This window comes from Salvelinus sp. IW2-2015, unplaced genomic scaffold (assembly GCF_002910315.2).
Source record: "Salvelinus sp. IW2-2015 unplaced genomic scaffold, ASM291031v2 Un_scaffold2081, whole genome shotgun sequence".
NCBI lineage: Eukaryota > Metazoa > Chordata > Actinopteri > Salmoniformes > Salmonidae > Salvelinus > Salvelinus sp. IW2-2015.
In genome coordinates this window covers 3,424-19,473 of record NW_019943422.1, presented here as the reverse complement: position 1 = coordinate 19,473, position 16,050 = coordinate 3,424, and the positions used below count along the sequence as shown (strand labels likewise).

Genomic DNA, 16,050 nt, shown 5'->3' with positions numbered 1-16,050 from the left:
TATTGTTGTTTATGTTTTCTCTGTCCAGATGCTGTCCATTCGGTTTCATGTTGTTTATTAAATGTTCACTTCCTGTACTTGCTTCTCGTCTCCAGCGGCTGTCCTCACATCCTGTTTCCATTGATCATCCTGAGAGTGTTCTACAACTTGATTGGAGTCCACCTGTGGTAAATTCAATTGATTGGACATGATTTGAAAGGCACACGCCTGTATATATAAGGTCCTACATTTGACAGTGCATGTCAGAGCAAAAACCAAGCAATGAGTCGAAGGAATTGTCTGTAGAGCTCCGAGACAGGATTGTGTCGAGGCACAGATGTCTGCAGCATTGAAGGTCCCAAAGAACACAGTGGCCTCCATCATCTTAAATGGAAGAAGTTTGGAACTACCAAGACTCTTCCTAGAGCTGGCCGCCCGGCCACACTGAGCAATCGGTGGAGAAGGCCTTGTCAGGGAAGTGACCGCAGCAGGTGCCTCCACCTCCCTTAGTAGTCTCTACCGCTGGAAGGCAGGGTCTGGAGGGGGCAGACTAGTACAGGAGGAGGGATGGGGGCCGACTGGGTCTGTGTTTCGTTGGACCTCGGAGAAAGAGAACGGGGCCAAGGGGTGTCCAGTGTCCTCTATCTATAACTCAACGCATATAGTGCCCCCTCCTCCCTGGAGGGTTCAAAAATCAGGAGCAGGATGAAGATTATCAGGAGGTCGGCTAGCAGGTGAGAAAGAGGAGGACTAAGGGAAGCCAGAGATGTCTTTACTTGTATCATACCTATTCTCTTACGTCTAGTAATGCATGTTGGATATGTCTCTTTTATTCCTGATTTTCTATCTGTGAACATGTAATATTGCCTTTGGCCACGAGGGTGGCAGCAAATCTATCTTAAAAAAAGTGTGACACTCCTCGCTCTCTCACACACACACACACACCTCCCTACCTGTCTCTGACACATACTCTGTCCTGTGTGTTGCAGTGAGTCTGGATCAGAGCGGAGGTCCAGCCCAGCAGACATGACCCTGAACAGCCGCTACCCTCTCCGCGACGGACACCACACCCCGGTCTGGAGCCCGGGAGGTGTGAAGAGGACCCTGTCCCGTGAACTGGTCTTGTCGGCAGGTTCGGCAGACACAAGCTAAAACCTTCCAGGACAACCATCTCTGCAGCCCTCCACCAATCAGGTCTTTATGGTAGAGTGGCAAGACTGAAGCCACTCCTCAGTAAAAGGTACATGACAGCCTGCTTGGAATTTGCCATTGTGCTGTGGAGATGTTTTTCAGTGGCAGGGACTGGGAGACTAGTCAGCATCAAAGGAAAGATTAACAGAGCAAAGTACAGAGAGATTCTTCCTGAAAACCTGCTCCAGAGCGCTCAGACTAGGGCGAAGGTTCACCTTCCAACAGGACAACGACCCTAAGCACACAGCCAAGACAACACAGGAGTGGCTTTGGGACAAGTCTCTGAATGTCCTTGAGTGGCCCAGCCAGAGCGCTGACTTTAACCCGATCAAACATTTCTGGAGAGACCTGAAAATAGCTGTTCAGCGACGCTCCCCATCCAACCTGACAGAGCTTGAGAGGACATGCAGAGAAGAATGGGAGAAACTCCCCAAATACAGGTGTGCCAAGCTTGTAGCGTCACACCCAAGAAGACTCGAGACTGTAATCACTGCCAAAGGTGCTTCAACAAAGTACAGAGTAAAGGTTCTGAACACTTATGTAAATGTGATATTTCTGTTGTTGATTTTTTTATATGCGTTTGCCAAAAAATTCTAAAAAACTGTTTTTGCTTCGTCATTATGGGGTATTGTGTGTAGATTGAGGGGGGGGATAATACATTTAGAATAAGGCTGTAATGTAACAATGTGGAAAAAGGGAAGGGGTCTGAATACTTTCCGAATGCACTGTACATATATACACATACATATATAAACACATACGTAAACTTACTCACACCACAGAAAGTCCAATATAACACCAACATTAGACCATACGTAGAAAGTGAAAGCCAACTGCGACTACTGAGCAAAGTGCAAACCAACTTCGATCGCAGCTATTTATTTCCTCCGTTGCATTGAGCAATAACTATCAGTCCAATTACTACAAGCTGTATGTTCAGTCATATGCTGTAACTATAGATACCATTTTAGTCAATATTGTTTACCTTGTAAGTTGTAATGTAAATCTTCTTACGAGAGTAGGCAAGATTCGATCGGTATCTAGCTAGCGAGTCACTTCACTTCCTCTTTCGTTTCACTGTTGTGTCGTCATATGCCCCGTTCAAAACAACTGGGAACTCGGGAAAATACGAGACAAAAATCATCACGTCAGTGATTTTCGGGCCCGAAAGTCGGAGCTCTAAAAACAGGCCCTAGTACCCGAGTTGGAATTCCAAGTTTGATGACCGTTCAAATTGAATTTCCCCAATCGGAGATAGTTTTTTCCGAGTTCCCAGCTGTTTGAACTCGGCACCAGTTCACAGTTTTTTTGAACGCGGCAATACACATATCCGTGGCGCTGCATGATGACGATGTGCGCTTCGGACGTAAACATGGAGAGAGACGCGCTGAAAAGGCAAATCGATCTGTTGCAAAGTAAGTTGGTGGTTTACAGTACAGTGAACATTACTGGTGTATTATATTTAATAACTAGCTGATACTGAACTATTCAATTTGAGAGTTGTTATGAATGCTGTGTTGGCTTTGCGAACCAATACGGTATATGTTTATGCCTAGCTAGCTGGCTATCGCTAGCAGGCGCGTAGGTTACTAACTATATTCTTGCCTCTACATATGGACGACCGAACGTAGAGGCTAGCTAGATTCACGCCTTTAAACTTTAATTTACCACTTTTGCCAGCTACCTCTTAACCTCGTTCTGTCATCTAACAGGTCTCATCAACAACCATAAGAGTGTCCATGGTGATGTCCCTTCTACTTCTGGCCGGCAGTGGCACCCGGCGAGGCCACCGCCACGAGGCAGGGGTCACAGCTCATCTTTCACCCCCACATTCCCCTCCCGGGGTGGGCCTTACCCCCCTCAGTCCGCGGGACACTGGAGGAAGACCTACTCCCTCAATAACAAGACCAGCTCAGCCCAGCAGAGTAGACCTACTATACAGACTGCCAAGCACTCTTTAGAGCAGCCATTAGTTTGTGCAGAACCCAACTCCTCTACTGGCTTGCTGTCCCTTAATGCTAGAGGCACCTCACAGCCCAGACACAGCAATAAGGACCTGGCTAGAGGAGATAAGGATGGAACAAAATGTGCTATGTCTGGGGATCTAAAAGGACCAGGGCCAAGGGGCCAGCAGTGTGCACTCACAGGGGGAGTGAGAAGAACTGTGACTGGGACAGGCAGTGGATCCACAGCTATAGAGTCAGAGACTGAATCAGGCAGAGGGAGAACAGGACCTGGGGGTGACGCTTGGCTAGGACTCTCTGGGCTAACAGGGCCTGGACCTCCAGATGACCAGCAGAGAGAGACTAAACATGAGTTTCAGCCTACCACTGAAGGGAAGGACATGGGACTGCCTGTGAAAGCCACTGCCCTTGGAGAAAATAATACAGAATTGACAAGTGTCCCTGTCTCAGACAAATCTACTGTTACTACCACCATGGTCCAGAGCACTGCTCAGCTGTATATCAGACCTCGTCACTCTGAGAGAACCAGCACAGGAGGTAAACACACTGTCAAGGCAACCACCGGCAACCTCATCCTTAGCGATACAAACCCACCTCTACTTCTTCCACCCCCTCTCTCTGCCTCCCCTAGTGCTCTACAAGGACCCCAACTAAGCCCCATGTCCAATTGCACACCAGCCCAGCCCCAGACAACCTCCTCTCCGCAGAGACACTCCAAGTTCACTTGGGTGAACAGCCATCAGCCAGGAGGAGCTGGGCCCAGCCAGGCCAGAACAGAGGCCCAGCCCCCAGACAAACTCATCACCTCTTCCCCCATCCCAGTCTGCCAACCTGGGCTCCCCAGTAGAAGAGCCTCTGCCCCCATCAAGAAGGTTCCCCGTAAGCTCAGTTTATCCATCGCAGTCCCGAAGACCACCAAGTACACCTGGGTGTCGTCTTCTGCAAGTGGCCAGGCCAGGCTGTCCCGGAAGCCCCTCTCACCCAAAGCCCTGGCTCTGCCCCAGAGAGCTCCAGAGAAGGGAGAGGGGGAAGCCAAGAAACCCAAATCCCCAAGTCTTTTAGCCAAGCAGCGTAAGGCAGCAGGTGCCTCCACCTCCCTTAGTAGTCTCTACCGCTGGAAGGCAGGGTCTGGAGGGGGGCAGACTAGTACAGGAGGAGGGATAGGGGCCCGACGTGGGTCTGTGTTTCGTTGGACCTCGGAGAAAGAGAACGGGGCCAAGGGGGTGTCCAGTGTCCCTCTATCTATAACTCAACGCATAATAGTGCCCCCCTCCTCCCCTGGAGGGTTCAAACTCAGGAGCAGGATGAAGATTATCAGGAGGTCGGCTAGCAGGTGAGAAAGAGGAGGACTAAGGAAAGCCAGAGATGTCTTTACTTGTATCATACCTATTCTCTTACGTCTAGTAATGCATGTTGGAATATGTCTCTTTTTATCCTGATTTTCTATCTGTGAACATGTAATATTGCCTTTGGCCAGAGGGTGGCAGCAAATCTATCTTAAAAAAAAGTTTTGACACTCCTCGCTCTCTCACACACACACACACACCTCCCTACCTGTCTCTGACACATACTCTGTCCTGTGTGTTGCAGTGAGTCTGGATCAGAGCGGAGGTCCAGCCCAGCAGACATGACCCTGAACAGCCGCTACTCTCTCCGCCGACGGACACACAGCCCGGTTCGGACACACACCCCGGTCTGGAGCCCGGGAGGTGTGAAGAGGACCCTGTCCCGTGAACTGGTCTCGTTCGGCAGACACAAGCTACGACGTCTCTCCCCCAGCCCCTCCAGGACAGGTAGAAGGACAGCACTTTATTTGACATTTTATTTAACCGGGAAAAATAAATAAGATCTTACTAATTACGATTACATCCTGGCAAACACTAGGGAATACGGGGGTAAACATGATCCATCCTATTAGGCCAAGAAGTAAATTGACCAGAAAAACAACTCTGACCCTTGTTACGTCAACTGTACCTCTGAAATATATGGAGGAATTGTGGAATTTCTATCCATTTTAAACTTAACACACCGTCAGATTTCCACTGTCAACTGTCAGTGAGAGTAAATCATATAGAGAGGTCCTATTAGATAAATAGATGGTTTACTATAATTTTCCTTCTACTCAGGAGGTCTAGCTAATTAATTCAGCTAGTTGTGAGTGGTGTTGTCTCTGTTAGCCGTGACGAATTCACTTAATGAATATATCCTCTGTGGAGAATGACATTACATGGACAGTACTGTGGATCCAGTCTATCTAATAGCTCTATGGTTTAGTAACTCATTTTAGGACACTGTTGGACATTTGCACTGTTGCCAGTGCTTTGATTGGGCCAATTTTATTCAACTGTCCCCTCTCTCCAATAGGGGTCAGCATTCCTCTCTATGAGAGGCCTATGGAGCGCTGCTGTGATCTGTGTGTGTATAGGGGGTAGGGAGGGGTGGTAATTGATTACCCAATTGAGCAGTGATAGTGGGTAATTTGCAGTGGGTGAAGGTGGGGAAGAGGCTGCTGCTATCAAGTCCTGGCACCACCACCACTCTCCTCTCCCCCTAGCCAGCCCACTAGATAAAAAGCAGCTAATGCATAATTATCCTTTTGCAAATTGGATTGTTTTAACGAACTAGAGAATATAGACCTAACCTGATGGAACGCAATCTGTGTTTTTACAACCCTCGGCCCCTCCTCCCTTCCTTCCACCCCTCTATTCTCTTCATCCCTCTCATGCCCATCTCAGTGTAATCGCCCCCAGTCAATGGAGTCGAGCAGACATTAAAAAAGCCATCACTATTAACATTAGGCTTTATTCATCCTGATGGCTGGCTGTCTGGCACTCTCTCCATAGCTCACTCTCTCTGCTTCTCTCTCCTTTCTCTCTCTTCATTTACCCTCCTCTCCCCCTCTCACACAAATTATCTGTCCTCAATTGCTTTCCTGCTGTCTAATTCTTCTCTTGTCTCGTTCTGTCTCTGACCCCCCCGTCTCTCTCTCCATCCAGTCATTCTTTCTCCTAGTTCTGTGCTTTATCGTCCTCTGTAAGTGTAGAGATGTAGCTGGCCTGAAGCAGGACTTATATTGTTTGTTTCTCAGTGATGGAGGGAAGGATAAATAGAGGAAAGAAAGAATGTTGCGATAGAAGAAGATGGAACGAGGTAGAGATAGAAAGTAGCCGTCTGTGCTGCAGATAAGAGCCTCTAATAAAGAGCAAATTGAATTACTAATGATGGGGACCAGTCTTACAGTACTGATGACCACACACACACTGTTATTTTTCTTAATTTCCTCTTCAATGAGTTCTCTCTTTCTCGGCGGTAGTGCAGGTGTTTATTTGGCTGCCCGGTTATCTGCAGTTTAATTTAAAGAGAGCATAAACCTAAGTGAGCAGTTAAGGCTGTAATGAATCCTGTGGGGGGTGTGTGAGAGCCCAGATAACCTTATAAAGCAGATAAACGACAGGAACGGACAGAACACAGAAAGGAGGAGAGTGGAGGAGTGCTGAGCCATGCGGGTTCAGGCCCTATGTGACGGATCTCTCTCCTAGTTCTCTCCCTCCATCCATCTCTATTTCAGCCTCTCTCCATCTGTCTTTGTTGGTCTCTTTGTGACTGTTTATCTATGTCTCTGTGTAATGTAATGTAGGTGTAGCCTATTATAATCACATTGTTTGCTCTGTTATTTCTCTGAATCTTAAAGGGAAACTACAGAATGTAGATGTCATTTCTAAAATACACTGGTATGGTGCTGGAGATGATGAATATGAGGTTGAAAAGTGGTGGATTTCCCCTTTAACATACAGGTGTATGATCTTAATTTGATCACCCTGTTGTTGTAGGAATTGTCCTGTACAGCAGGAATTGCAGTGGATTTGAAGTTTAAAAAGGCATCTAAAGTTTGTAGTTTCCACTAGGGCTGTCCCTGACAAAACAAAATCTTAGTCAACCTAGCGTCTTCTGTTCTTTCAACAAATCAATTGCTCAAAATGTTAACTTGTGTTTTCCCTATATCGACACAACCTATATGTTTTCATAAAATCAACTATATGTAGGCTACTGAGCTTGTCTGATGCTTTAAGCACACAGTGATTCAATAATTAAGACACACAAATGACTTGGGGGGGGGGGTTAGAGATCAAGATAGTCTAATCAGAAGAAGAACCTGTTCCCATCCCTCCTCCAGCTGCTGCTGGTCATAGATTCTGCCATGAAGCTCCTGAAGTTACCGGTAGGTAATAGGCTGCACCAGGGGTTGTCAACCTTTTCCATTTGGAGTGCCAATTTATCGTACCATTTCTACCGATCTGCGTGCCAGTTATGATTTTCTTATGCACCTTTTCGTGGAACAGTTTCATTTCATTTAGAATAAAGCCTTCGTATCTCAAAATCATTATCATGCGGTTAATCATGATTCTTAAAGTAACTTCTATTGCTTCTATGTAAAAATAGCCTACATAAAGCCAACAAATAAAAACATTGCAGCCTGCAGGTAGAAAATATCCTGATTTAAAAGACATCCTATAAATCACATTGGCTACACATGGCCTGTCTGCAAGGAACTTAAAACATTGTATCAACTATTAACTTGGTCTGGCCTGAAGCTGGCGCTGGCAAACTTGCAGCATTGTATAGAATATTCTGGGCCCTCATAGTTTCCCTTGCCAGTGAGCTCCTGACAGCTGTAGGCTATTTGTGCCAGGGATAAGAAGTAATCAGGTAGGCCTATTTTATGAAGTTTCCACCGGATCAGAGCAAGAGTGGAAGAGAGCTGGAAAGATTTTAAAAAATGGGCTACGTTGAGGACCTATTGTCATTCTCAATGGATATAAAAACAGACTTTGTGAAGAAAAAATGACTTTGAGAATCTCCACAGTGGTGGGGAGTTAAGACACAGAAATACTATCAGATCCACAAATGGGCACATTTCTAGGCCTACATTTGCGTGCATGATCGGGTGCACATACTTACTCAACATTAACAGGAGCGCTACAAACAAAAGACTATGAATAAATTGACCATTCGTCAATGGAATGAAACAAACCAAAACGTGTTCCTCACAAGTGTAGCCTAGGTTGTGTGGGCCGCAAACAACGTGTCCACTTTGGTTTTGCAAAGGTCAAGGGGCAAAGCTGAGAGGGCAACCGGCTATTGTTTGTTTACTAAACAAATGGCAGATTATCCAGTGTGATGGTGTGAAGGAGTATTTCTAAATATAGGAAGGGGTGTGTGAGTGTACTGTTGCTGTCCCTCACTCAACATATGGTTAACTGGTTGAGAGTTGGCATGACTTTATTTGGTACCATCACACACACACACACACACACACACACACACACACACACATTCTTATCCCCTCAGTCAGTGGCTGGGTAGTGTTTTATTGCAGTTTCTGTTGTCAGTTTGTCTCTAGCTCTGTTTGTGTAAATCACCCTGGCTGGACAGATCCCTTTCACTGCTACACACACACAGTCTTCTTTCTCCCACCCGGGCGGGGTTAGAATGTTGACCTGTTTGTGCGTTAGAGGTGGAGTGGTTCGGGTTCCTGTACTGGATCTGATATGGCAGCTATGTCCCCCCATCTCTCAGCATCAAGTTATTGGTACCCCTCCCCCCCACCCCTAAAACCTTGTGGGGATCTCGTTACCGTGCCGACGATCAGCCCATTTATTAGGTCCATAAATCACTGCTGTGTGGTCCGTCATCAGACCCTGTTAACCTCTCATTGTCATTTCCCACTGTCTGCAACCTGTCATCTCACACATGTATGCACACACATGCTACCTGTGGTGTTCAGTGTCATGTGTGCATCTAACCACAGATGTATTTAGGCTTCACTTAGTGACCATATAATTCTTATATAATACTATGTTATAGTCTTACCCCTGGACTCTGCTATTAGGTCTTCATGTGACTTATCAAGATGGTGATTCAATGATTTCAAATATATTATTATGCCATTTAGCAGACGGTTTTATTCAATGCGATTTAGTCATGTGTGCAGGAAAAGGAAAWTGCCGCACACTGTTGCTCGTGCGCCCGGGTGATTTTATTCAGGGGTAAGTACTTAAAACATAAAAGTATTTTTACTTTTGGGGTATCTGTACTTTACTATTTATATTTTTGTACTTTTTACTCCATACATTTTCCCTGACACCACCCAAAAGTATAAAAGTTACATTTTGAATGCTTAGCAGGACAGGAAAATGGTCTAAGTCACACACTCAAGAGAACATCCCTGGTCATCTCTACTGCTGATCCTGGCAAGACGACTAAACACAAAGGCTTCGTTTGTAAATGATGTGGAGTGTTGGAGTGTTGCCCCTGGCTATCTGAATGATGTCTGAGTGTTGAGTGTTCCCCTGGCTATCTGTAATAGATTGTCTGAGTGTTTGGAGTGTGCCCCTGGCTATCTGTAAATGATGTCGAGTGTTGGAGTGTGCCCTGGCTATCTGTAAATGATGTCTGAGTGTTGGAGTGTGCCCCTGGCTATCTGTAAATGATGTCTGAGGTTGGGAGTGTGCCCCTGGCTATCTGTAAGATGTCTGAGTTTGGAGTGTGCCCCTGGCATCTGTAAATGATGCTGAGTTTGGGTGTGCCCCTGGCTATCTGTAAATGATGTCTGGAGGTGGGAGTGTGCCCTGGCTATCTGTAAGATGCATGTTCGAGTGTTGGAGTGTGCCCCTGGCTATCTGTAAATATGTCTGAGTGTTGGAGTGTCCCTGGCTATCTGTAAATGATGTCTGAGTGTTGGAGGTGCCCCTGGCTATCTGTAAATGATGCTGAGTGTTGGAGTGTGCCCTGGCTATCTGTAGATGATGCTGAGTGTTGGAGTGTGCCCCTGGCTATCTGTAATGATGTCTGAGTGTGGAGTGTGCCCCTGGCTATCTGTAGATGATGTCTGAGTGTTGGAGTGTGCCTGGCTATCTGTAATGATGTCTGAGTGTTGGAGTGTGCCCGGCTATCTGTAGATGATGTCTGAGTGTTGGAGTGTGCCCCTGGTATCTGTGAATGATGTCTGAGTGTTGGAGTGTGCCCCTGGCTATCTGATGAGATGTCTGAGTGTGAGTGTCCCCTGGCTATCTGTAAATGATGCTGAGTGTTGGTGTGCCCGGCTATCTGTAAATGATGTCTGAGTGTTGGAGTGTGCCCTGGCTATCTGTAATGATGTCTGAGTGTTGGAGTGTGCCCCTGGTTATCTGTAAATGATGTCTGAGTGTTGAGTGTGCCCTGGCTATCTGTAAATGATGTCTGAGTGTTGGAGTGTGCCCCTGGCTATCTGTAATGATGTCTGAGTGTTGGAGTGTGCCCCTGGCTATCTGTAAATGATGTCTGAGTGTTGAGTGTGCCCCTGGCTATCTGTAGATAGATGTCTGAGTGTGGAGGTCCCCTGGCTATCTGTAAATGATGTCTGAGTGTTGGAGTGTCCCCTGGCTATCTGTAAATGATGTCTGAGTGTTGGAGTGTGCCCTGGCATCTGTTAAATGAGTCTGAGTGTTGGAGTGTGCCCTGGCTATCTGTAAATGATGTCTGAGTGTTGAGTGTGCCCTGGCTATCTGTAGATATGCTGAGTGTGGAGTGTGCCCCTGGCTATCTGTAGATGGAAAAAAAATAAATGGTGTCGTCTGGTTTGCTTAAATAAGGAATTTTTTAATTTTTATACTTTACTTTTATTTTGTATCCTAAGTATATTATTGCAATTACATTTTACTTTTGATAGTTAAGTATATTTAAAACCAAAAACCAGTAGTATTTTCACTACTTACTTCATCATTCTATAAGTATCTTTTATTCAGTATGACAATTGAGTACTTTTTCCACCACTGTTTTTGCTACAGTTCACCACACTCTCACACTCTCTAGGGTCAAAACGTTATAAAAATCTTAAAGTCCTTTAACAACGAGCTTGTGTGGACCAGACAGGTACCAGCGCGAATCATGTGTGGATACGTATCGCAGGGGAGATGTGTTGCGAATCTGTTATTGCGGGGAAGCTGTGTGGATCTGTTAATGCGGGGAAGATGTGTGGATCTGTTAATGCAGGGAAGCTGTGTGGATCTGTTATTGCAGGGAAGATTCATCTCTGCACCCAGAACCAAATGTTGCATGCACACTTGCAACTATAGATGGTTGTTTTGGCCGACATGACTACATGTTGATAAAGAGGTCTACGTTCCCTGGCCGGAGAGATTGCCACCTCATATTTCGTCTGTCTCTGATGTCGTTAATCAGATCAAGCCAACCCCACGACACCCCCTCTGTACGCACACGTGACTGGAAGTTGCGTTAGATAAGTGTCAGCTAAATGGTATATATATATATATATATATATATATATATATATAATTAAAATCAGGACAGCAGATTTCTACTCATATTTTTTAATTGATATGTTCTACAGCACAGTAGTTTATAATAAAGATCTCTTTGCATATTGAGTTGATTGAACCATTCCATCTTGCATCACATATATAGTCAAAATATGGCACCAATACAACACACGCTGATGTCATTTGATGCATCTCACTCAAAAGCCTGTCCTTATTTGGCCGTGGCTTAATGTCTTTTAGTTTGTTTCTCTGCATCATTCGCTGGTTCACACACTCTCTAGTTTCTCACCAGAATCTCTATCACTCCTCTCTCTTTTTCCTGAAAATTCTCTCTTTCTCTGTTACACACACACACAGCTCTATGGGGCATGTGTTTGTTTGATTTCAGACTACACAGTTGCTGTGTTGCTATGTCCATGCATGTACCCATTTGTGTAAAATAATCTTTCTGCATGCCAGTAATCGTCTCTCACTATTTTAATAGTGAGGCTATAGAGTGAGGAGAGTGAATCTCGCTTGTGTGTATTTCTCTCCTCAGCTGCTTGGTAAAATATCCCACTCTAAATGCCATTCCCCACCACTCTCCCATAGCTGTGTTAATCAGGCAACACACACACACACACACACACACACACACACTAACATATCTGGGCCCAACCCCAGTGCTCACAGACAGACATTCTGTTCATTCCTCTTCACTTTCTCAGGCCCTCTGTGTCAAACAGGTGGGCACACTGTGTGTGTGTCACTCTCTCTCTCACTCATTCACATGGCTGCATGAGGTAATCACACACACAAAAACACATACACCCTCAGGCATCCACAGAATCACACACATGCTGCTTTGTTGTTTTGAGGACCAGCCACGTCCCTGGAGTCATTATCCACTACATCATGGTTATATTGATCCTTTTTGTTCCGCTTCATTTTCCGCCTGTATTAGATGATTTGATTGGACTGTTCTTCTGGCCACATTGGTACTAGAACCAATATTGTCATGTGATCAACCAGTTAGGAGGCCTGCTATGACACAGCCCCCCCCTTGTACTGAGCTGTATGATGGTAGGACCTCTCTCAGCTCTCTCTCGTCAATTGGCCATAACTAAAGACCTGATGGACAGGCCATGCGTGACAGATGCACATAAACCACCCTGAACCGGGATGGATACTAGGAATACTTCACCTACACACACAAACGCTCACACACAGGCCTGTGTAAATGCTCACACACAGGCCTGTGTAAATGCTCACACACAGGCCTGTGTAAATGCTCACACACAGGCCTGTGTAAACATTTCATTGCATAGAACAGTCTTTTACCAGGGTTTGTCTGTCTGATATTCTGTGACGACTCAGAGGATCTATGTGGAGTTCTGAAACCTTTGAGATGCGGTCAATGTGTGTGTGTGTGTGTGTGTGCATGCTTCATGTTTGTGTGCGTTCATATGTTTTTCTGAGTATAAGTGAGCGTGTTGGACCCGGTGGTTCAGGGACGTGTTGAAATGTGTAATCCATATGGTTTGAGTGGGTGTAGGCAGAAATCGTAACGTTAGCGTGAACTCTTCCCAGTTAAAGGGATAAATTGGCCAAATCCAAAGTATCTCCTTCCCCAGAGTCCGATGAACTCGTGGAGACCATTTTATGTCTCTGTGTCCAGTATGAAGGAAGTTAGAGGTACCCACCAGTCCATCTGACTCTAGGGAAGGAGATAAAGGGCCTCATTGCCAAAAACGGGGTAAATGTATTCTTGGTCCCCAGTGCAATCAAAGGTGTTCTGTGCCCTGCTGGCTAGATAAATCAGAAACCTTAACAGGATGACACGCACGGGCACACAMACATGCTGCAAATGATGTCCAAAGACATGCCAACAGGGGTGTTAGTTAGTGGTAATAGGGAATGCAACTGGGTGGGAATGTTCCCATGTTAAACCTCAAGGGTCATGGGTCATGGTCATGTGACAGTCACTGAGATTAATTTTATTATGGTTTAGTCTATGCCATCAGTTTTACTGTGTTTACATGGATTCATACAAACCTTTGGCCTCTACACACAGTAGACCTGGCTATTTATTCAGGTATGGGTTTCTGCTTAAGTTTGTTTGATGAAAAATGGAAGACTGTTGCACAACTGGTTTAGCTTGGTGGAACCAGCTTGATCACTGGGTCCACCATTCTACTTCAGTTCAACTGATCACTGGGTTCACCATTCTACTTCAGTTCAAGTGATCACTGGGTTCACCATTCTACTTCAGTTCAACTGATCACTGGGTTCACCATTCTACTTCAGTTCAACTGATCACTGGGTTCACCATCTACTGCCAAGTGCACTGATCACTGGGTCACCATTCTCACTTCAGTTCAACTGACATCGGGTAGTCACCATTCACTCCAGTCATACTGATCACTGGGTCACCATCTACTCAGTGTTCAACGATCACATGGGTCACCATCTTACACCAGTCAACTGATTCACGGCCATTTCACTCCAGGTTCAACTGACACTGGTTCACCATCTACCCAGTTCAACTGATCACTGTTCACCATTCTACTCAGTTCAACCTGATCACTGGGTTCACCATTCTACTCCAGTTCAACTGATCACTGGTTCACCATTCTACTCCAGTTCAACTGATCACGGGTTCACCATGCATCTTCAGTTCAACTGATCACTGGTTCACCATTCTACTCAGTTCAACTGATCACTGGGTTCACCATTCTACTCAGTTCAAACTGATCACTGGGTTCACCATTCTACTCAGTTCAACTGATCACTGGGTTCACCATTCTACTCCAGTTCAACTGATCACTGGTTCACCATTCTACTCCAGTTCAACTGATCACTGGCACCATTCTACTTCAGTTCAACTGACACGGTTCAACCATTCCCAGTTCAACTGATCACTGGTTCACACATTCTGTCACTCAGTTCAACTGATCACTGGGTCACCATCTACCTCAGTTCAACGATCACGGTCACCATTCAATCCTCATTAACCATCACTCGGGTCACCATCTATCCAGTTCAGCTGATCACTGGGTTCACCATCACTCCAGTCAACTGATCACTGGGTCACCATCTATTCAGTTCAACTGATCACTGGGTTCACCATTCTACTCCAGTTCAAGCTGATCACGTGGTTCACCATTCTACTCCAGTTCAACTGACACTGGTCACACATTCTACGATCCCAGTTCAACCTGATCACTGGGTTCACCATCTACTCCAGTTCAACTCGATCAGCGGTTCACCACGTCTAACCCAGTCAAACTGATCACTGGGTTCACCATTCTACTCCAGTTCAACTGATCACTGGGTTCACCATTCTACCACTGATCTGCATTGCAATAAAATGTCAACATTACAAACGGTGCATTTGAGAAAAAACATTTACATTTTTGTTTTCCATCCACCTGTTCAGAGTAGTGCTTTTACAGTCTTCTGTTTTGAGTACAGTACCCAGAATGTGTTCTGTTGTATAACGCAAAGCTCCAGGAAGCTGCTCCTAAAAATGTCTTGACCAGTCCCTCAGTCAATCAATCACAGAGCAGGACACTGGCTTCCACCTCCTCACTCATCTATCCCTCACCCCAGCCCCCTCCTCAACCCTCCAGTAATCCAACACTCCCTCCCTCTCCTCCATGTGTCTTCACAGAGTGAAGTGTTACCATAATAATCATGGGGGTTTGGCATTTGTGTGTGAAGAGGAGCACAGAGTCCTCAGATCGCCTGGCATGTTAATTATGGGGCCTGCTCTCTCCTGCTCGCTCCCTCTCTCTCCCCCTCCTACCCGGCCGCATGCAGGGACACTTGTGTTCCCGTTAGGGCAGKGGTAGTGGGTGAGGGGGTAGTAGGGTTAGGTACTTTAGAGCTCGGTAGTTGAGGTCCAGCTCTGTTCTAGCCTCTAACCCCCACCTGTAAGACAATCCTCCCTCTAGTCCTCCAGTGGGTTTAGGGTGGTGAACCTCAGAGGAGGAGAGACTGACAGGCTTTACGCTAGTTTATCCTCCGAGTTAAACAGGACATGAATCTGTCTGTATGGGGTTACCGCACCACCATACAGCTTTCTGCCCATACTGACATACTCACTCACTTACATACATATAGTACTCGTTTACTCACTCACTCACTTACTTACATATAGTACTCTACTCACTCACTCACTTACATACATATAGTACTCGTTTACTCACTCACTCACTCACTTACTTACATATAGTACTCGTTTACTCACTCACTCACTTACATACATATAGTACTCGTTTACTCACTCACTCACATACATATAGTACTCGTTTACTCACTCACTCACATACATATAGTACTCGTTTACTCACTCACATACATATAGTACTCACTATAATGTGTAGTGAGATGAGTAAACGAGTACTATATGCATGTAAGTGAGTGAGTGAGTAAATCGAGTACTATGATGTATCAGTAAGTAGAGTGTAAGTGTAGTGAGTAAACGAGTAAGGAACTGAGTATGTATGTATATGTGAGTGAGTGAGTAAACGAGTACTATATGTAAAGTATGTGATAGTGAGTAAACCGAGTACTATATGTATGTGAGTGAGTGAGTAAATGAGTCATCTCTCTAT

The 16,050-nt window shown here is 45.5% G+C and overlaps 2 protein-coding genes across 3 annotated transcripts in view; one reads left to right on the top strand and one right to left on the bottom strand.

The window, feature by feature from the left end:
* The window catches only part of cyldl (cylindromatosis (turban tumor syndrome), like), an 11,947-nt gene extending 9,702 nt beyond the window's left edge, over positions 1-2,245 (bottom strand). For both annotated transcript variants that reach the window (XM_024140284.2, XM_024140285.2), the window contains exon 1: positions 2,156-2,245. The gene's annotated coding sequence lies outside the window, so the exon portion shown is untranslated. The remainder of the gene's footprint in view (positions 1-2,155) is intronic.
* Positions 2,246-2,442: 197 nt separating this feature from the next.
* Positions 2,443-5,004, top strand: LOC112072907 (zinc finger CCCH domain-containing protein 3). Its single transcript, XM_024140286.2, has 3 exons — positions 2,443-2,585; positions 2,883-4,467; positions 4,725-5,004. Exons 1-3 carry the CDS (start codon positions 2,513-2,515, stop codon positions 4,978-4,980), a joined length of 1,914 nt encoding a protein of 637 aa, XP_023996054.1. The 5' UTR covers positions 2,443-2,512; the 3' UTR covers positions 4,981-5,004.
* Positions 5,005-16,050: the final 11,046 nt, after the last annotated feature.